Here is a 22,044-nt window from a genome sequence, read left to right as displayed (position 1 = left end):
TCACACGTGAGGGCTCTGAACTCACAGCCCAGCGATACCACCTGCGCCCCCGCCCTCCCTGCACGTCCGCACAACCTTGCCCCCAGTCTCTGGGAGGGTCCCGGCCGCCCCGTCAGTAACTGGCTGGTGGAGCTGGTGCAGAATCTGGGTCCAGGCCCCCAAACCACCCCCACTTCCGTGATGACCCTCCCCTGTGCGCGCCTCCTGGCGCCCCTCATCCCTCCCCAAGTACCTGCAGCCACCTCTCACCAAAGGCATGCCCCCAGCTCCTTGTCCGCCCTTGTGCGTCTCAGTCCCGCCCTTGTCCACCGCCTCCGAGGCCCTGCTCCTGCCTCCGGTCCCTGCCTCATTTTAGGGTCTCTCATCCATCTCAGGGCCTTTGCTTTTGCCCTGCTTTGAAAGCTCCTCTCTTCTGCCTGCTCAGCTGAAAGTCACCCTTTTAGGGACTTCCTGGCGGGCAGGCCTTGCCCGGATCTTGGTCCCCCTAGACACTCCGATGTTTACTGGAGAGCGCCTATGACAACTGCACTGATTACACTCGCCGTCGTTCCTACCGTTCCGCGGGCCGCGACAGTTTGCCCTGAACACCCATGCTGACCGAGTACCGACCCAGAAAAGCCCCGCATGTTGGCTGTGAAACCCAGGGTAGGAGGAATAGGGCGGCTGAGGGTCAGGGGAGAGGCAGGCCTTGTAGGAGGGGGACAGGCGAAGAAAGCGCTGACCACAGGGAGGAGGAGCTGTGGGGCGAGCCCCGGCGGGAAAGGGCGCCCGCGGGCCCGGGGTGTGACTCCAGCGTCTGGGAGCAGGGCGGCAGAGGACCGGACCCCGGAGCCGATCGAGCCCCTGCCCGGGAGAAGCCGCCGCCCGGCAGCCCACGCGACGGCTGGGGCCCGAAGCTAAGCCCCTCCGGGCTCTACAATCCGCAGCGCGCGACCCGCTCCCACCCAGATTGTGAGATTGTGCACTCGGGGTCCTGTCATGGGTGCTTTAATGAGAGGCTGGGATGGGGGCGAGCACCCTCCCCCGTCCTCTGGGAGGCTCCGGCCCAACTCCAGCTCCGCCCACCCGGCGTCCTCCGTCTCAGGCCTTCTGCAGCAGTTTCTGGAGCTGTCCAAGGAGCGCGGCGCGCAGCGCGGCGGGAAAGAAGTGGGCGAGCAGGCCGAGCGCCGCCAGCGCAACCAGAAGCCAGAGAGCACGCGCGCTCGCGTACAGCGGGTCCAGCCTGCGGGCGATGCTCAGCGGGGGCGGGGCCGGGCAAGGGCCCCACCCCAACCCACGGCTCGCCTCCACCAAGGCCCGCCCCCCGCCCCCCAAAGGGACCCGCCTCCCACAGCCGCCGGGTCCCGTCCGCCCTCCGGGCCCACAGGCCACCTGTCCTCGCCCCGGTGGACCTCCCGGGAGCCCCGCCGGGGTTCTCACCTCTGCTGCGCAGAGCGCGCGTAGCCCTGGAAGTAGCGGAGGCGCGCGAACAGGTAGACCAGGCCACACAGCGCCGCCGCACCTGGGAGAGGGCATGGCGGGGTGGGGTGGTGTGGGGTGAGCCCGCTGGTGCGGGGAACCGCCGGAGCTTTCCTGCGTGCGCCCCTGCCCCACGCCCAGACCTTCGTGAAAGAAGATGCCGGCGACCCAGAGCGCGGCGAGGAACAGCGGGAAGTACTCGCTGCAGTTCACTCTGCGGTGAGGGAGGATCGGCGTGAGGGCGCCGGCCTGGGGCCTCCGAGCCAGTCCTCTCGGGGCTGCCTCGCTCCCCGCCCCGCGCCCTCCCGCCGCGCCTCACTGGGCTCGGTAGATGCGCTCGAATTCCGGCGGGCCGGTGGTGAGCGGCGGCGACACGCGGAAGGCCCTGCGCGCTGAGATCACCTGCAGGGAGAAGTAGGCTGGGGCAGGAGGTGTTGCAGGAGTCAGATCTGGCACCCGGACTCCCGGCCCCGCCTCCAATCTCGCGGCGCATCTTCTCTTATCCCTGCTCCACCCCCTGCTCGTCACGACTCCCCTTTAAAGCCCCAAGACCAAGGGGACCGCCGGCCCCTGCTCGTCTCCGGGCTTGCCCTGTGTCCACGACACTCGGGAGGGCATGGTGCGGGCCTGGGGCTCTGAGAGGCCCTGTCCAGCCCAGCGAGTGTGGGGGGAGGGGATGACAGGTCACAGGACACCTGCCCTCGGAAGGACTTTGCTCCTGGTTCATTTGACTTGCAAAACACAGGTAAATGCCCACATCTTACCCTCTAGCCATGGACTTTCGGACTGGGAGTGCCACCTGAGGATAGAGTTGGCTGCATCCTTCCATGTGGAGGGGAGCACACACCCTGTGGCCAACCGTCCCTGCTCCCCCACCCACGTAGCTCACCAGGATGGACATCCCGACCAAGCCCAGGTCGCTGTGCCTCCAAACTGCTGTGGGTTCCTGCCTCACTTTCTCTGTTCACGCTCTCTGGACCCTGCTTCAATGTGACAGACACCCTCTCCTCTGCCCCCAGGTGGTTGGTTACAGCTGGGACTGTTCTAGTCCAACCCCAAGCCACCAAGGCTCTGCCCCTCTCCATTCCACCATGGGTGGGCACAGAGGGTGGGCTGCCGCTTGAGGGTCTGAGTGCACACGAGTACTTCTCTTGGCCTCAGGCCAGGTGCCCACCACACACACAGTCCCAGTGCTGAGTGTCTCCAACTCTTCCTGCAAGTCCCCTGGCCCTGGTGCCCTGGGTGCCAGACCCTCTTCAGACATATCCCAACCTCAGTGCACTGTGGATGCCAAGGGTGGACGTGCCAGCACAGGGTAGGATCGGGAGGGGCCCATGTGTCTACATGCGGAGGGGCTGAGGGCCAAGTTCACTGGTATGGCTGGAGATCAGTCAGCCTGTCTGCTCAGCCCCTCCAGGGCCCCTGCCCCAGGCAGTGTCTTGTCCTAGCCCTTATCGTGTGAGGCAGTGGTGTCCCCAAAAGCCAAAATATCTGTCCCAGAAATGTGTCGTCTAGGGCCAATCTGAGAAGGGCACCAAGGGGCACCTTTGGGGGCTGGAAAGCAGGTTTCAACCCTGTCCAGCTCCACATGGTTCCAGCATAAAGAGGGTGACACTGAAGTCAGGGCCAGGGGATAGGACCCTCCCACTGGGACACCCAGAGAGGGGACAGCTGGAGAGAGCAGGGATCAGCTGGAGTAGGGCTGCATCAGGCCCAGGGCTGTCCCACTTCTGTACCCCCCATCAGAACACCCATTCATCCTGGCACCCTTCCCCCCTGCTCAGGTCCTACAGTCCAACACAGCTGGATGGCCCACCACCACCCTGGAAGCCCCTGCCCTCCTCCAAGCTTCTTGATGCTGGTTGAGGGGCCACCCCCTAACCCCAAGCCAGGCACCCGGCATGCTTACCTCAGTTGTCCCTCGGGGACCTTTTTCCATTTTTCCCAATCCCTAGCTCGGGCACCTCTCGGCATTGGTCCCTGCCCAGGGTTTCACAGTTTGCCCTGCAGACACCCCTCCAGGGCTCCCCCCACCTCCCCACTTGGGGAAAGCACAAGCCCCCCAACCCTGGAGCATCCCTTCCTCTAGTGGGGACCAGAAGAGCTTGGGTACCAGGAGTCTGGGCTGTCCCTCACCGAGGCCTGGACCCCAGCACCTCCCCAGAGCCTGGAGGGCAGAAGGCAGGCTGCAGGGGTCCACGGCCCACCCACCGCCCGAACAGGAGCCAGCCCACCTTGCAGCAGGACTCCCAGGAGGGTGACAGTGGCCAGAAGAGCCACCTCGTCCTTCATGGTGCCGGTGGCTTTGTCAGGCCAGGCTGGCCTTTGGGAGGGCCAGCTGTGGGGCTCTTACCCTCTGTCTGCTGCTCGGAGGCTGGCCCAGGAGAGGAAGAGTGCCCGCTCTCCCCGCCCCTTCTCCGTGGAGGGGGGATGGGAAGGGGGTGTGACCATGGCCTGAGAGAGCCGGGAGCCTGCTCAGACTGAGCAGGAGGAAACCAGGGCCACATGGAGCCTGGGCAGCAGAGAGCCCCTGCCTGGGGGGGCCCAGCCACCTCCTCCTTTTGTCCCTTCTGTGCCTAGCCTTGTGCTGTCAGAACCCAAGTTCTGAGCCACCTAGGTTTGCTCCAGCTACCATGTCATCCTAGTGTCCCCCAAGACCCCCCATCCTCAGCAGACCCAGCTGGCCCTCCAGACCTCCTCCTGCCCTGGGTCTGGTCTCAGGAACCCAGAGGCTCCTACTTGAACCACTCACCGCCACCACTTCCCAAATATCACCAAGTCCCACTCATTCTCAGATCCACTCCCACTGCCACCTTCCAAGCCCCACCCTGTCCCAGTCATCTCTCACCTGGCCGCAGGTCACGGGCTCCTCACAGCGTCCTGGCCCTGACTCCCTGCCTACCCATACACGGCCACTCATCTGTTTCCTGCGTCCCAACTGGGACTCTTTTGTAACGTGCAACTCTGATTGCAGGGCAGTCCAAGCACCCAGCCCACACTGGGCACAGCCACGTTCTTGCTCCCTTTCCGGAAATCGGATGCCCACCAGTCTTGCAGCTGCTTGGACTCCCTGCACTCGGGCCAAAGGCCACTTGGCTGGCCCAGCAGGGTGCGTCAGCCCACTTGGGATGGCTGAACAGTCACCTGCCATTTCTGCCTGCCTGGTGAGCGTCCCTCCTTCCTGAGGCCCCAACCCTACCCACACTCAGGTTCTGTGGCCTGGGGAGAGCTGCCTCCTGCCCCTCCCAGTCCTGCGGGATGGATAAGTGAGCCAAAACTGACTGGGTGAGCCAAGGCTGACTCAAGATGGTGAGACACAGTTCTGGAAACTTCCTTAGAACTTTGGGAAAGGGAAGTCAGCATGGGGAGGGAGATTACTGAAGGCCACTCACTGCCGCTCGCCATCCTGAGGAAGATGGAGCCGACGTGGGCTAGGTGGTGAGGAGAGAAGTGGCTCACATCCTGAAGCCCTGGGGCCACCAAGCCTGGAACAACCCCCTGGCCATTCAGACTTTCCATTTTGTAAGACAGTCACTTCTCCTTTTTGCTCAAGCTGGTTTGAAATGGGTTTTGGTCAGCAGTGGCAGAGTCCAGACTGGCACACAAGCACAGGCAGAAGCGAGCAAGCACAGCCCATGCTGTGGTCCTTGGGGCAACCACTGCTGCACCAGGTGGTAGGTCATGATGGCCTGGCGTCTGTCTGCCTGGGCACTCTGGGGAGTCTCCACACGTCAGGGTCATGTGACCTTGGGAGCTCTGCCCTTGCCACCCACTCGGCCTCCTTCTTTGCTGCCCCCAAGCCCTGGTTCCAGCCTGAGAGCGTTGTTACCTATTAGGCTCCCCAAGAATCCCTTTTAGCCTCTCATCACCTGGTCAATGCCCAATGAATGCCTTTTGTCCATCACTGCCCCCAGGAAACCAGCTGGGGGTGCTGGGGGCACCTCAAGAGCAGGACCGGGTCTCCAAGTCTGTGCCCTGCTTTGGACAGATCTTACCTTAGCAGTAGCAGGTGCTGAGCGATGTGGAAATGACTGATAGATGCTCAGAAACAGAGACAAGAGTGCCAGGGAGCAGATGCCAGACAAGCCCTCCAGCCCTCTCTCTGCCCACTCAGCCCCCTAAGACCCCTGCTCTGGTCTCCCCTCCAGCCCCAGCCAGGCCCTCCTGAAGGGTGGGACACATGTCCCGTGGGTGAGCTGTGCGCCAGTGTGTTTGCATGAAGCTGTGTGTCTCCATGCTGGGATGCCATCAGGTGATGTGCTCGCGGTTGTACCGGAGCTCATCCCCGGGCTGCTGTGTGTCTGTGGGTCACTGCACGTGTGCAGGCTCCCTTCTCTGACAAGCTTTCATTTCCTCTGAGACTTACACAGACTCCCTTCCGAGCTCGTCCCTTTTTGGCCTATCAACAGGAAGCTGAGGCCTCACATCAGCAGCTTCTGAGGAAGTCCCTGGGCAGATGTCCAGGCAGGGGCTGGGGTCTCAGACCCTGAAACCCTCTCCGGGGTTTCTCCCTCCCTCTGAGCTTGCCCAGTCTCTCAGGTCCCTGCCTGGGCTGGGCTGGCTCAGGCTGACAGAGGTCCAGCCTAAGGCCCTCCACGCAGAGGCCATCTACCCACCCTCCTCAGCAGGGCTGGAGGCACCATTATGGGGGGAAGTGAAAAAGCCCCTCCCTAAACCCCTGCAGGACATGCCCTCTGTACTAGCCCCTGTGAGGCCCTGAGGAACATCCCGGAAACAGAGCTCTGGGAGTGGAAAGGCCAGCCGAAGCCTTATGTTGAAAAGAAAACCGCAATCTCAGTACCATAGACAATCACAAGCAGTGCACAACTCAGACCTTAAGCTTAAATTAAAAAATAAATTAATTAAATTTTAAAAAATTATTTTGAAATTATTTTACCTACAAAAAGTTGCAAAAATAGCACATGTTTCCCATCACCCAGCTTCCTCTAATGTTAACATCTTATATAATTATAATTCAATTATGTAAATAGAAATTAACATTGATACAATACTCTCAGTTTTTACAGATCTTATTCAAGTTTCATCAGTTCCGCTAAAATAGTACAAAGACCTCTAAAACATTACGCAGAGTGGTGGCAGACACAAAACACATATCGTTCAATTCCCTTTATAGAAATGTCCAGAAAAGGCAAAGCCACAGAGACAGAAAACAAATCACTGGTGGCCTGGGGCTGCGAGCATTACTGGGATGATAAAAAATGTTCTAAAACTGAATTGTGGTGAAGCTTGCACAGCTCAGTAAATTTACCAAAAATCATTGAATTTTACACTTACAATGGGCACATGTTATGGTATGTAAATTATACCTCAATACAGTTGTTTTTAAAAAACAGTACCGGGAAAAACAAAAAACAAAACAGTACAGGGACTTCCTAGGTCGCACAGTGGTTAAGAATCCACCTGCCAGGGGGAGAAGAGACCACTTCCTCCTCCTCTCCTGCTTCTGGGAGTGCTCCCTCAAGTTCTTCTGTTGGGGGCACTCCCGAGCAGCCTCAGGGAGCCTCAGCCACCACCAGTGCGGCTGCAGGGGTCTCATGTTCCAGATCTGATGCAGGTGCCAAGGGCCCAGTTGAGGAAAATAAAAATTCCTCTCAGGCCTCAACTTCTAGTAAGAGCTGGCGCAAAGATCCTGTAGCCAGGAAGGCGGGGATGTTGGTGCAGTTCCTGCTGTATAAGATGAAGGCGCCCATTAAAAGGGCAGAAATGCTGAACACTGTCAACGAAAGGTATAGGGAACACTTCCCTGAGATCCTCAAGAGAGCCTCCGAGCGCATGGAGATGGTCTTCGGCCTAGAACTGACGGAGATCAAGCCCAGTGGTCACTCCTATACTCTTGTCAGCAACCTAGAGCTCACTGACTACGAGTCTGCGCAGTAGCTGGCGGTTTCCGAAGAACGAGCTTCCGGTGCCTCTCCTGGGTGTGATCTTCTTGAATGGCAACGGCGCCTCCGAGGAAGAGATCTGGAAATTCCTGAATATTTGGGGTGTTTATGATGGAAGAAGGCACTTCATCTTTGGAGAGCCCAGGAAGCTTATCACAGAAGTTTCCGTGCAGGAAAAGTACCTAGAGTACTGCCACGTGCCAAACCGCGGTCCTCCGCGCTATGAGTTCCTGTGGGGTCCAAAAACCCGCGCCCAGGCCAGCAAGATGAACAGCCTAGAGTTTTTGGCCAAGATCAATGATACGGTCCCCACTGCTTTCCCACCGCACTATGAAGGGACTTTGAGAGATAAGGAAGAGAGAGCCAGAGCCAGAGCTGCAGGCAGGGCCGGCACTACTACCAGGGCCAGTGCGCGTTCCAGGGCCACATCCAGCTGCTCCTCTCACCCCTAGGGTGGTCTGAAGCCCATTATTCACTGTGTGGTTAGAAAAGCTTGTTAACCAGTGTTCCTGATAGGCATAAATAACTTGTTAACTTTTTTTTTTAATTGGTGTTCCTTTCAACAGAATATTTATTTAGATTTAGAATATAAGTATGTAAATGACATGGATCACACACTTATTGCAGTTTGTTAGATTTAGGAGTAAGAATTTTGTTCTTGGAAATACAAATTGAAAGTCCTTAAATCATTTTGTCATTCAGAACAAGAATAACATCACTTTAGGATAAGAATATCCTTGGATGTGGCAGTGCAGTACATTCCAGTGCAGTACATTCCAGGGCTCCAGCTACCTGGCCTTTGTACTGTGTTTTTGTTTGTTTGTTTGTTTGTTTGTTTGTTTGTTTATTGGCTGTGTTGGGTCTTCATTGCTGCACACGGGCTTTCTCTAGTTGCGGCCAGCAGGGGCTACTCTTCATTGTGGTGCACAGGCTCCTCATTGCAGTGGCCTCCCTTGTTGCGGAGCATGGGCTCTAGGCACGTGGGCTTCAGTAGTTGCGGCACATGGGCTCAGTAGTTGTGGCTCACGGGCTCTAGAGTGCAGGCTCAATAGGTGTGGCGCACGGGCTTAGTTGCTCCTCAGCATGTGGGATCTTCCTGGGGCAGGGATCAAACCTGTGTCCCCTGCATTGGCAGATGGATTTTTTTTTTCATTTGCTATAATTTATATTCTCAAACATTCTTGAAAACCATAGCAAATCCAGCAGATATATTTTAAATTAACAAAGACTAGAGTAAGGCAAACCAAGAAATGATCAACTTTTACTTTAGCTCTCTATCTGTCAACTATCTTATCTCTCTAGCTAGCTAGCTAGCTAGCTTCTGATCCTATTTTAGTGTGGTGTTCTTCCACATTTCCAAGGATATTCTTATCCTCAAGTGATGTTATTCTTGTTCTGGATGACAAAATTGACTTAAGGACTACCTGACTTCAAGAATCACTATAAAGCTATAATAATCAAGACAGTGTAGTATTGGTGAAAGAATAGACTATTTGTCTATTGATGGGACAAAATAAAGAGCTCAGAAATAGACCCACATAAATATAGTCAACTGATCTTTGACAAAGAGCCAAGGCAAAAGAATGGAGAAAAGATAGCATTTTCAATAAATGGTGCTGGAACAACTAGACATCCATGTGCAAAAAAAATGAATCTAGACAGACTTTATTTACCTTCCTCACAAAAATTAACTTAAAATGGACCATAGATCTAAATGTAAAATGCAAAAGTATAAAACTCCTAGAAGATACTTTGGGTATGGTGATGAATTTTTAGATACACCATCAAAGACACAATCCATGAAAGAAATAATTGATAATAGACTTCATTAAAATGTATCTTTATTCAAGGAAGGGAGGGAATACGGGGATATGTGTATAAAAACAGTTGATTGAATCTGGTGTACCCCCAAAAAAATAAAAAAAATTAAATTAAATTAAAAAAATAAATAAATAAATAAATGTAGATTTTCATTTAAAAAAAAATGTATCTTTATTAAAAATTGGACATGGGCTGCCAGCAGAAACTCTGTCAAAGACACTGCCAAGAGAATGAGAAAACAAGCCACAGATTGGGAGAAAATATTTGCAAAAGACACATCTGATAAAGGACTATTATCCAAAGTGTACAAAGAACTCTTAAAACTCAACAACAAGAAAACAAACAACTCAGGACTTCCCTGGTGGTCCAGTGGTAAAGAATCTGCCTTCCATTGCAGGGACTTACTCCTAAATCTAACAAACAGCAGTAAGTGTGTGACCCATGTCATTCATATACTTATATTCTAAATCTAAGTCAGGTAGTGTCAACCCCCAACTTTGCTCTCCTTTGATATGGAGTTGGCTTTTCTGGGCCTTTTTCCTCTCCATGTAAAAGTTAGAACCAGATTGTTGATGTCCACAATAATTTGCAGCAGTTTTTACTGGAATTACATTGAGTCTGTTGATCAAGTTGGGAAGAACCAGCATCTTGACAATATTGAATCTTCCTGTCCATAAACATGGGATAGCTCTCCATTTATTTAGTTCTTCTTGGATTTCTTTCATCAGAGTTTTGAGTGTAGCTTTTTAGTAAGTTTTGAAACCAGAAGTGTGAGTCCTTCAAATTTGATCTTCATTTTCAATATTGGGCTATTCTGGAGTCCTCAAATTTCTATATGAATGTTAGGATCATCTTATCAGTTTCTACAAAGAAGCCAGCTTGGATTTTAATTGGAATTGTGTTAAATCTGTATATTAGTTTGGAGAGTACTGTCATCTCAACATATTAAATATTCTGATCTGTGTACATGAGATGTATTTCTATTTATTTAGATTGTCTTTAATGTCTTTTGACAATGTTTCATAGTTTTCAGAGTATAAGTTTTGCATTTCTTTTGTTACATTTATTTCTGAATATTTTATTCTTTTTGATACTACTGTAAATGAAATAGTTTTTTTAATTTTATCCTTAGATTATTCATCAAAATGTATAGAAATACAACTAATTTTTGTGAGTTGCTCTTGTATCCTTCAAACTTACTGAGCTTGTTAGTTCTATTAGTTTTTTAATGAATTTCTTAGTATTTTCTATATACAAGATCATGTCATCTGCAGATAGTGATAGTTTTACTTCTTCCTTTTGAATACTATCACTTTCTTGCCTAATTGCCCTATCTAGAACACCCTGAAGTGGCAAAAGCCTTATCTTGTTCTTAATCTTTGGGGGAAAGCATTCAGTTTTGCACCATTAAGTATGATGTTAGCTGTAGGTTTTTGTAGATATCTTTTATCAGGTAGTCCTAGTTCACTGACTGTTTTTATCATAAAACAGTGTTGAATTTTGTTAAATGCTTTTTGTACATATATTGGGATGATCATATGTTTTTCTCCTTTATTGTATTAAACTGATGTATTACATCAATTGATTTTTGAATGTTAAACTAACCTTGCATTCCTGGTATAGTTCCCACTTGGTCATAGCATATAATCCCTTTTATATGCTGCTGGATTTGGTTTGTTAGTATTCGCTGAGGATTATTAATATTTTTTTAAATCTTTGAAATAAACTTTATATCCTTGCCATTAAAATAAAATCAGTATTATTTTTCACAAATAGAAAACAAAACAATAAAATTAAATTCTGGCTAGATATTATTGTTTGTCCTGGGCTTAAAGCCCATGCTTTGTCATTGTTACTGTTGTTAAAAACAGAGAAAAGAGGGGACAATGTATGCACTGATTTAAAAAAATGACTTGGTTTATTGAGATATCAAATATATGAATATTTAAACATTTGTGAATTTGTAATGTGAATTTGTAAAAGTCTCACTGGATACTTTTGATGCTTGCTAAAGGACTAACTTATTCTTCTGACATTTGACAAATAGAAAGAAGTAAGAATTTGTCTTGTGTTCTCTTATGTGATGGTCAGTCAGGTGTGGCCACAGGAGAAGACACAGGAGAGGCTCAGAAGAACAAAGTTTATTATGCTCACAGGTCCTAGAGACAAGAGGCAGGACACCCCACACAGGGCCACATGGGAAAGCAGTGGGGTGGTCAGGAGGCAGAAGATAGCAGTGAGGGAGAAGAGTCTAGGCTAGAGCTCTTACTGGGGTTCCCACAGGAAAGGCAAGGCGGGGCAGGGTGAACAGCTTATGACAGGCTTGTTGGAATAGTGTTGGCAGGCTCTAAACTATAGGGGTGGCCTCTAGCTGCCTAGCACCTGGCCCTGGGATGATTAAGGCAGAAGAATGGTGCTTCCTCAGGTGTGGGGCCCCATAGAGAAGCTGTTGCTCTGGATTGGGTAGTTTATATATCAAAGGCAAGCAGCCCTCTGAACTTGCTATTGAAACCTTGTAACTCAGATTGGGACTTGAACCCAGGCAAAACCCAGATTGGGACCTGAACCCACGATCTTTTAACTGAGATCACACACGTGGTCTCAGCACTTAATGAGGCTCAGGTTCTTGATGTCTCATCACAGAAAGAATTCAGTGAGAGACAAAGTGATAGGTAAGAAGTGGATTCACATGGTGCAGTGGTTAAGAATCCACCTGCCTGCCAATGCAGGGGGCATGGGTTCAATCTTTGGTCTGAGAAGATCTCACATCCTGAGGAGCAACTAAGCCTGTGAGCCACAACTGCTGAGCCCGTGTGCTGCAACTACTGAAGCCCGAGCGCCTAGAGCCTGTGCACTGCAGCAAGAGAAGCCACCACAATAAGAAGCCCACCCACCCCAGTGAAGAATAGCTCCGCCTGCCACAACTAGAGAAAGCCCTCATGCAGCAACGAAGACCCAACACAGCCTAAAAAATAAATTTAAAGAAAAAGAGAGAGAAGTGGATTTATGTAGAGAGAAACACACTCCACAGACAGAGTGTGGGCTATCTCAGAAGGCGAGAGAGAATCACCAGGGTATGGAGTTGTCAGTTTTTATAGGGGTGGGTAATTTTATAGGCTAATGAGGGGGAGGAGTATTCCAGCTATTTGGGGGAAGAGGGGATTTCCAGAAAGTGGGCCACTGCCCACTTTTTGACCTTTATGGTCAGCCTTGGAACTGTCACGGTGCCTGGGGGTGTGTCATTTAGCTTGCTGATGTGTTATAATGAGCGTATACTGAGGCTCAAGATCTAGTGGAAGTACACTGTCTGCCTTCTTGGACCTATTTGGTCTAATCAGTGTATGTCACGTCCTTGGGCTATGGTCATTATTCCAAGGTTGTGCCCTGCCCCCTTCGCTCCTGTTTCACTGTCTCTAAGAATTGGCTACCCCAAGGGGCAGTCTGTCAGCAGACAGGGATTTTAAGATGTCAAAACACTATAATAAACAAAAAAATTTTTAATATACATATACACACACAATAGAGCATTTATTTTGCTTTGCTTGTTAAACTGAATATCAGGGTAACTAAATAATAGATGAGGGAAAATAATAATGAGTCTGTGATGACATCACAGATCTAGATCATTAACAGCTCCTAAAACCAATAGGTGGCAGGTTGAAAGGGAGCTTTATAAGGGAGGGGACCGGTGGTCATCTTCTGAATTCCTCAACAAATTTAGCTTTTCTGGTAGTGGAACAACCGCAGTCACGTTGCCTCCAGAGGTGCTGCAACAGAAAGCTCTCTTCCTCCCCTCCGAGGTCTTGTGGATCAAACTGCCTATGTGCTGAAAGTGGGCAGGACAGAAGGCGCCAGAAGAAGCCCAGACAAATCCGTAATGTGTGTCCATTATAAAGGAGATTTCAAGACAGCAAGGAGTTCCCTGCTATGTGTGCTGTGCTGAGGGGTCATGTTACACTTCTTGGGGGGTACACACCAGGGACCTTGCTTTGTAGAAGGAATAGCTAGAAGTAGGAAGCTTGTACCCAAGGGATTAGAGAAGCCAGGGGTGGGGGACTTTCACAACTTGGCAGTTTGGGGGTGGGGGGCTATGTCTGTCCTGCTCAGCGCTGGGTGCCCTCAGCATGATACCGGGCAGGGCCCTGTGGGGCTCCTGAGCACAAAGCCTTTCTGTGTCCCCCGTGTCTTTGATTACAGGAAATAGGCTTCATTCAGCCTCCATGACCTTCTCTGTGTTCCAACAGGCAAATTCCAGCAGTTGTTAATTAGGGAAGGGAGGGGATGTGAGATCAGGGAGAAAGAAACAGTCAAGAGAAACAATAGTGCAGCCTTGGGCCGGGATCCTGGTGCCCCATCCATGGATACACACAACAGTATCTTTGAGCTGTTTTGTAGATACTGAAACCCCTCCAGGTTGGAGAAGTTATCGATTAAGATTAACGAAGGTAGGCTGTCCACAAGTGAAACTGTGCACCTCAGATTGGGACTTGAACCTACATGCCAGGACTCAAACCCAGCCTAAGCCCAAGATCTTCCAACTGAGATCACATACCTGGTTTCAGGACTTGAGGAAGCTCAGGTTCTTGATGTCTCATCACAGAAAGAATTCAGTGAGAGACAAAGGGATAGGTAAAAAATTTATTTAGAGAGAAACACACTCCAAAGACAGTGTGGGCCATCTCAGACGGTGAGAAAGGCACCAGGGTATGGGGGTTGTCTATTTTTGTAAGGGTGGGTAATTTCATAGGCTAATGAATGGGCGGTGTATTCCAGAACTGGACCACCACCCACTTTTTGACCCTCCTGGTCAGCCTTGGAACTTCCATGGAGCCTGGAAGTTGATTTGTCCGCCATCTTGGACCCATCTGGGTCTAATCAGTTTATGTTATGTCCTCGGGCTATGTCATTCTTTCAAAGCTCGTGCCCTGCCCCCTTCCCTCCTGGTTCACAAGCACATAGACCTCAGAGCAGGTGGAACCTGAGTGATGCTGATTCCTATTTATCTCACCACCAACCAATCAGAAGTATGTCCATGCACTGATCATGCCCTCTTCGAACAATTACTGTAAAACTTCTCACTACCCTCTCCAAGTCGGGACATACAGTTTCGAGGTTTTGTTTGTTTGTTTGTTGGTTGGGGGCATTAGCCCACTGTGGCACAGTTTGCCTGGCAAAGCAATAAAGCTACTCTTTTCTACTTCACCCAAAACTCTGTCTCCAAGATCTAATGCGGTGTTGGGGTACAGAGGCTGGATTCAGCTTCAAGTACTTAGTAGATGCCCGGTTCTTGATGGATGAGTTGAGATCCAGCGACTGCCATAGCTCCTGCTCTAGCTGTGACAATAAATCTTCTCTTGGGGGAGCCTCTCACTTGTGCTGGGTGACAGCAGTAGACACAGGCATCTTCCACGGAGAGCTGCTTCTGACTTCTGTCCACCCATCGGTGCCGGGCTCCATGCTGGGTGTGAAGGAGCCTGAGGGACCCCACTCTGCTGTCAGACTCCTACCTTTCCTCCTTACCCTGACTCATCAACTGGAAATTTCCTGTTCCTCCTCCTCTGTCTCCTCCACCTCGTCCTGCCTCTCCTGTCTTCCTCCCCATCTCCCTCTCCTTTGAGCATCAGCTATTCCTTGGACAAAGCAGCATCCCTGATGAGCACCCTGCAAGGAAACATAACATGACTTAGTGAACAAAACCCCCCAGCACGGCAACACTTAGCACAACAAGACTTTAGTAATCAGAACCACATGGGTATTGATGCCTAAAGCTTAGCATCTCTGTACCGCCACTGCCAAACTCGATCTTGGAGACAGAGTTTTGGGTGAAGTAGAAAAGGGTAGCTTTATTACTTTGCCAAGCAAAGGGGGATACAGTGGGCTCCTGCCTCAAAAAACTATGTGTCCCCACCCAAGAAGATTTGAGATGAGTTTATAACAATATTTCCCAAGGGTGGGGTTGCTGACAAGGTTAGGGTTTGTGCAGTGTCTCAGGTGTGCAGGTCCCTGAATACTGATGAGCTTCTCTGGTCCCTTTAACGTTGCCTCAGGTTGTTTATTGGCTGCCCCTCCCTTGATTAGTAACTGTTCGAATCTGCCCCTGGAACTCAGGGAAGACCATGGAGGCTGGAGTCTTGCCTCTAAGAAAAGGGAGACAAAAGCCTCTGTGCCCAGGGCTCTGCTCAGTTTCACCATGACAAAAAATTAGACAAATAGACTAGTGGAATCTAACAGAGTCTAGAAATAAGCTGGCATGTATAGAGACCGTTTGTGACAAAGGTGAAGGACAATGTCGTCCAGGAAGACTAGCCTTTCCTGCAAGCACTGCTAGGACACAAATGTGCAAAAACTAACTTGCATCCACACCTCACACATATGCGAAAAGTATCTCAAAAGGGACCGTAGACTTAAATGTAAAACCTAAAACTATAAAAGCTTCTGGAAGAAAACACAGCAGAAAGTCTTTTTGACCTCTGCTTAGGCAAAAATTCCTTAGCTAGAACACCAGTGATCCAGAAAGGAAAAAATAAACTGGACTTCATCAAAATTTAAAACTTTTGGACTTCCCTGGCTGTCCAGTGGTTGTTTTTGTTTTGTTTTATTTTTGTTTTTGTTTTTAGCTCTTTATTGGAGTATAATTGCTTTATGTCCAGTGGCTGTTTCAAAAAATTAATTAATTGATTGATTTTATTTATTGGCTGCATTGGGTCTTCATTGCTGCACACGGGCTTTCTCTAGGTGCGGTGAGCAGGGGCTACTCTTCATTGTGGTGCACAGGCTCCTCATTACAGTGGCTTCTCTTGTTGTGGAGCACAGGCTCTAGGCACGCGAACTTCAGTAGTTGTGGCTCACAGGCTCTAGACCACAGGTTCAATGGTCGTGGCTCAAGGGCTTTGTTGCTCCTCGGCAGGTAGGATATTCCTGGGGCAGGGATCAAACCCCTGTCCCCTGCATTGGCAGGTGGATTCTTAACCACTGCACCACCCAGGAAGTCCTGTCCAGTGGTTTAGATAGGGGTAGAATAGGCTAGTCAAACAGGTAGTTGTAGAAGTCCCAGTTGGGGACTATAGATAGAGAGGGAAACCTAGGAAATTTTGAGAGACCACTGTAAGTTAATGATCTCTCAAGAAAGCTATTGGAACATCGTGGAAGGAAGCAGGCTTGCTCAGCTATAAAACCATAAATAAAAGCACAAGATATACCCCAGGCCATCAGGTGGAAGAAATATGTCACCACCCTTCTACTGATTTGAATAAGCGCTGTGGTACATCTAGTTCGACCTCATAGGGTCAGACACTCTCCTGCCTGATACAAAGGAGGAGTTGGGGATGTAAGCCTGACATCTACTCCAAGAAGGCGGTCTTTTCCCCTTCCCCTTTCCTTTGACTATAAAACTGTAGCCCACTTAATCCTCAGGGCAGAGCCCCCTCGCCTGTCTGCTCGCATCCCTTACAAGCATCCTATGTTAATAAATCTACCTCTTGCCTGTCACTGTGCCTCTCGCTGAATTCCTTCTGTGCTGAGATACAAAGAACATGAGCCTCAGTAAGTTCAGACACCAGGTGAGGGATTCTGATTAAAAGACTGTAGGTTCGAGTCCCAAGCAGGATTTTGGCCGGGTTCCAGTCCTGGCCATGTGGGTTCAAGTCCCAGTCAAGGTTTTGGCCAGGTCTGAGTCCCAGCCGCGTGGGTTCAAGTCCCAACCTGGAGTTAGGCTGGGTTTGAGTCCCAGCACGTGCGTTCAAGTCCCAATCTAAGGCGGTCGGTTTCAGTTTAAGACGCTGCGCTTCCACTGCGGGGGATGTGGGTTGGATCCCTGCTCGGGGAACAAAGATCCCACATGCCGCCTGGCAAGGCCAAAAAAAAAAAAAATTAAACTTTTATTCATCCAAATGTACTGCTAGTACTGACTTTAAAAAAACATACAACGTAAGAGTTGCAAGTTAAGTTTTATTTGAGGCAAATGAGGACTATAGCCCTGGAGAGAGCATTTCAGATAGCTCTGAGAAACCACCCCAAAGAGGGAGGGGAGGAAGTTTAGTATATATGTGATTTCGGTGAAGGGGGAGCACCAGCAGTCAAGCACACCCTTGTTTGCAGAAGCTTTCTGCTAGGCTCGTGAAGATTACCGCTAGGCAGGAGGAGCACATGTCACCATGAAGGAATCGAATTTAGCGCTCTTCTAGATAAGAGGTGCAAGAATTGGGCCCATAAAATCAGCTCCTGAAAATATCAAACTCTCTGAAGACCTGTTCTGCCAGTTTTTCCAGAGCACAGAGGGCCTCCTTCCTGATCTCCACCCTGAATTTATTTCAGGGGGTTGAAGGTCAGCAGCTGCCGTGGCCCATGACTTAATCCTTGCAGAGGTAGATGGCAAGTGCCAGTTTGTAGTTGACACGAGAATAAAAAGTGAGCCATAGACTTAGAGAAAATATTTGCAAACATATGTTTGATAAAGCACTTGTATCCGGAATACATAAAGAACTCTTGTGAGGTGATCATTCATAATGTTTAAAGATATTGAATCACTATGTTGGACACCTGAAACTAATATAATACTTTAAGTCAGTTATACTCCAAAAACAAAACAAAACAAAACACCTACCCTGATAGCAAGAACACTGACCTGGGTAAATTGGGCAGATCCCTTTAGGGGAGGATGGCGAAACACTGGCCATGCATTGCAAAGTTTTTACAAGGGGCCTGGCCTCAACTTCAGTCAGTAGGTTCTGGATCTGAGAACTGATTCAGTTCTGGAAACGGGACAAGGGATCATGAATTTTCCTGGGGCAGCTAACTTGGCTTTCTGTTCATCCATCTCTCTTGGCTGCAGCTGTTAAACAGTCCACCCTGTCGGCTGCGCATCTCTCCTGTCCCTGGGAACATCATTCCGTGAGCCTTCCCTCCATATCCCAGCATCCTGATCTTGCTGACCAGCACAGTCCTCACTGACACTTGGTTTCTGACAGTTCTGTGCTGCCTCTGTTATTTCTGATTCATCATTTCCATCTTTCCCATAGCACCCAAGTCTGTAATGACATTTCCTGGCACCTGTCCCAGACTGCGGAGGATGGCCACTACGGGCTTGTGGACAATGCTCGTGCCCCCTCCCCACTGGTGCATCCCTTGTTGCCTAGGTAAATGGCATGCTCTAGGGAAAGAGGATACATACCCTTGGGTCTTTGAGGACTGTGGGATACAGGACTGATTTCACACTGACACCTAGGGACCCAAAGCACCATCATGGGCTCCCTTCTTAAGTGCAGGGCAGGGAACATGGGGGTCAGGTGACAATCCAAGAATGTTCCAGGACACCCAAACAGAGTCCTAGCCTGGGTCCATTTCACATGGACCCCCTGGGTCCAAGACCCCAGGTCATTTCCCTGGTTCCTGGATGTATCATTAGAATGGTCGTATGAGACAGCTGGCAATGTACAAAAACAGCCAACGCAACAGTCCTGAGACGGATGTCCTTGTAACCTGCTTGCAAAACTGGTCCTTGGCTGGCGTCTGGGAACTTAGATTTTGGGAGGGTTCCACCACTAACTGATAAAAATGGCTCGGTGTGCCAAATCTTTCTGGGTTTATGTTGAATGTCCACTTTCCTTTTGGGAGTCTGGAATTTTAGTTCAGGCGGGCAGAGGGTACCTACATGACCAGCTGCCAACAAAATCCCTGGGTACGAAGTCTCTTCTGAGCTTCCCCCAATGGCAACGTTTCACACGTGTTGTCACAACTCATTGCTGGGGGAATTTAGCGAATCCTGTGTGACTCCACTGACAAGGGACCCTTGGAAGCTTGAGTCTCCATTCATCATATTGATGACGTAGTATGAACTGGCCTGAAGAGCAGGAAGTGTTGAGGACATCAGGGCTCTGGTAAGACACAAGCACTCGGGAGGGTCAGGGGCTTGTCCCTTCGGTGAGGTCACTAGGCAGTGGCATGTCAGACATCTCCTCGGAAGTAAACACAGGTTATTGCACTTTGCACCTCCTACCACAGTAAAAGGAAGGCAAGACTTGCGTTTTGGCTGCAGCATATTCCACACTTGGGGACCCTGCTGAGACATTTATCAGGTGACACAGAAGCCCGAGAAGGAGGAAACAGCTTTGCAGCAGGGCAAGGCTGCAGGGCAAGCGAACTCCTGCTTGGTCCACAAGGTCCAGCAGGTCCCCTGGTACTAGACATACCTGTGGTAGAGACAGAGATGTGAGGTGTTCCTGGCAAGTCCCAGTAGGAGCCCTAGTACACACCCTCAGGGCCCTGGAGTAAGGCTACGGCTTCCCTAGCAAACGCACACCATTCCAAAAACAAAGCAAAACTTGACCATGGGACCTTGGGACATTGGGGCACTAAGTGACTATGTGGCCAGAGCAGCCTGTCACATGAGCTGGTTCTGTGGGACCAAACGTTCACAGCAGCGGCCATCACACCATGGAACAGATGTCCAGCATCAGCTGGGTTTGGGGCACAAGTAAGCGTCACCCACCACCGTGGCTGCAGCACCTCTCCCTTGGCCACTGGCCAAAGCCAGCTCGAGGAAGGGCTCCCTCTGACTAGAGGCTAGTGTGCATAGGGTCCACGTGGTGGCTTTTGGTACAGGAGCTCTTAATTTTACTATAAGACATTTATCCATGTCTTCCCTTATGGTTAACTCTTTTCCTGTCTTGTTTAAGAAATTCTTTCCTACCCTCAGGTCATCAAGATAGTCTCCTACATTACCTTATTGGAAAAGCTTGATAACTTTCACACTGACGTCTTTAATCCACTTGGAATTAATTTGCTTATGATGTCAGACCGGGGTTGCATTTTTCCCCCAAAAGTTTTTTTTAAACAGAATTTCATACTTAAAGAAAGTTTGCAAGAAGAATACAAAGAATTGCAATATAGCCTTAACCCAGATTTCTACTTTCTATTGTTTTAATTTTGTATTTGATTTTTATCTGTCTCTTGTCTCTCTCTTAATCGCCATACACACAGACACACACACACACACACATTATCTTTCTGAGGCATTTGAGGGTAATTTACAGACAAAATAGGCCTTTGCTCAATACTTCCATGTGTATGAACATTCTCTTATACAGCTACAGTACAATCAGCAAAATCAGGAAATTAACATTAAGACAATACCATTATCAATATACACAAATATTGAATCGTTATGTTGTTACACCTGAAACTCATATAATGCTATATGTCAGTTACATCTTAATTTTGGGGGGGGGGGGTACACCACGTTCAATCATCTATTTTTATACACATTTCCCCATTACATCTCAATTTTTTAAAAAGACAATACCATTATCTAATCAATAATCTTTACCCAGATATTGCCAATTGTCCCAATACTATTTTTACGGGCTCCAGGATTACACGTGTTCAGCTGTCGAGTTTTCCATCGCCTTTAGTCTGGAAGAGTTCATGAGCTCATGGATCTTTCTTGGTCTTTCATGATCATAGGTCAGTTATTATGCAGAACTCTACCTATTTATGTTCATCCAAGGTTTCCACAGATTATAATTGATGATGCACTTTGGGCAGGAATGTCAGTGTCAGAGAAGTGGTGTCCTCAGAGCACCGTCAGTTATGTCAGTCTATCCCCGTATCCGGTGTTGTTCAACTGTGCTGTTAACACAGTGTCTGCTGGTTTCTCTACCATAAAGTGAGAACTTCAAGAACCCTCAGCCCACCCACCCTGGACAAACCCCTCACACTAAGAGACCTTGTTCCCCCCCCTCCCAAAAAAGAGACTTTGCCCAAACTCAGCCTAAGGCTGCATACATCCCTGGGATGACCCAGCCCCCTTGAGTGCCAGGAGAAGCTCAAGGCTGACACAAGATTTTACCATTTGTTCCAGCCAACACCTGAAGATAGGCTCCTGACCTCCCTGTTCTTAGAGCATTTGTTTAAAAACCCAACAACTGGGGACTTCCTAGGTGGCGCAGTGGCTAAGAATCTGCCTGCTAATGCAGGGGACATGGGTTTGATCCCTGCTCTGGGAAGATCCCACATGCCACGGAGCAACTAAGCCCCTGCACCACAAATATTGAGCCTGCTCTCTAGAGCCTGTGAGCCACAACTTCGGAGCCCATGTGCTGCAACTACTGAAGCCCACTCACCTAGAGCCCTGCTCCACAACAAAAGAAGCCACCCGCAATGAGGAGCCCATACACCACAATGAAGAGTAGCCCCCACTTGCCGCAACTACAGAAAGCCCATGTGCAGCAATGAAGACCCAACGCAGCCAATAAATAAATAAATAAAAATATAAATAAATAAATAAAAATATAAATAAATACATTTAGAAAAACCCTACAATTGTAAGAACTTCTTCTTTCCCTTTAAGATGTATTTGTATCTCCTACAACGCACAAGTTTCCTTCTCAAGGAGCTGAAAGTCATCCCTGTGAAATGTCATCATCAGGAAGGCAGGGGCCTCTGTCTTCCAAACACTGAGGGAGGAGAGAAATCTAAGCTCAATAGTGCCAGTTAACAGACATGGATGGCCTAACAATCACTTTGACATTGGCCAACCCTCTTATCCACTTTCTGTGATTTTTCACTTCCCAGACTCTTCTGGGGTCCCCACTCTGTTAGCTCCCTTACCTGATGTCTGACTTTGTTTATCTTTGACAAAAGTAACCTTTCTCCCCCATTGAAATAAGTATCTTTGTAGGGCCACACTTTGAGATTATGTAAAAAATCCTGTTTCTTCTCAAACTTTCACCCCTAATTTTAACAAGTATTGGTGATTCCGTAACCAGGAAGAGCTAAATCGGACTCCATGTTAGATCCGTTTCTTTGACTTTAACCTTTGCTTTTTGCTGCTTTTGTTGTTATGGTCACACTTGATGGCCTGCCT

General features: G+C 49.3%; 1 protein-coding gene and 1 pseudogene across 1 annotated transcript; one reads left to right on the top strand and one right to left on the bottom strand.

Annotated features, from left to right (window-relative positions):
• Positions 1–61: 61 nt before the first annotated feature.
• On the bottom strand, positions 62–3,760 carry LTC4S (leukotriene C4 synthase). The gene is made up of 5 exons (XM_057710427.1): positions 3,693–3,760; positions 1,778–1,877; positions 1,602–1,672; positions 1,420–1,501; positions 62–1,222 (listed from the first exon to the last, which is right to left on the bottom strand). The coding sequence occupies exons 1-5, from the start codon at positions 3,748–3,750 to the stop codon at positions 1,081–1,083; spliced, it is 453 nt and encodes a 150-aa protein (XP_057566410.1). The 5' UTR covers positions 3,751–3,760; the 3' UTR covers positions 62–1,080.
• Positions 3,761–4,819: 1,059 nt separating this feature from the next.
• LOC130836412 (melanoma-associated antigen B1-like) lies at positions 4,820–7,813 on the top strand (annotated as a pseudogene).
• Positions 7,814–22,044: the final 14,231 nt, after the last annotated feature.

The sequence above is a fragment of the Hippopotamus amphibius genome, chromosome 15 (genome assembly GCF_030028045.1).
Source record: "Hippopotamus amphibius kiboko isolate mHipAmp2 chromosome 15, mHipAmp2.hap2, whole genome shotgun sequence".
Classification (NCBI taxonomy): Eukaryota; Metazoa; Chordata; class Mammalia; order Artiodactyla; family Hippopotamidae; genus Hippopotamus; species Hippopotamus amphibius.
The sequence above is the reverse complement of the archived record's forward strand: the minus strand, read 5'-3'. Positions and strand labels throughout refer to the sequence as shown.

What these genes read in the sequence shown, in the direction of transcription:
- LTC4S (XM_057710427.1), bottom strand. Translation starts at nt 3,750, where the DNA reads ATGAAGGACGAGGTGGCTCTTCTGGCCACTGTCACCCTCCTGGGAGTC. An exon ending in CCTGGGAGTCCTGCTGCAAG is followed by an intron (nt 1,878 to 3,692) that starts GTGGGCTGGCTC and finishes CTCCTGCCCCAG; the next exon opens with CCTACTTCTCCCTGCAGGTG. An exon ending in GCGCGCTCTGCGCAGCAGAG is followed by an intron (nt 1,223 to 1,419) that starts GTGAGAACCCCG and finishes CATCGCCCGCAG; the next exon opens with GCTGGACCCGCTGTACGCGA.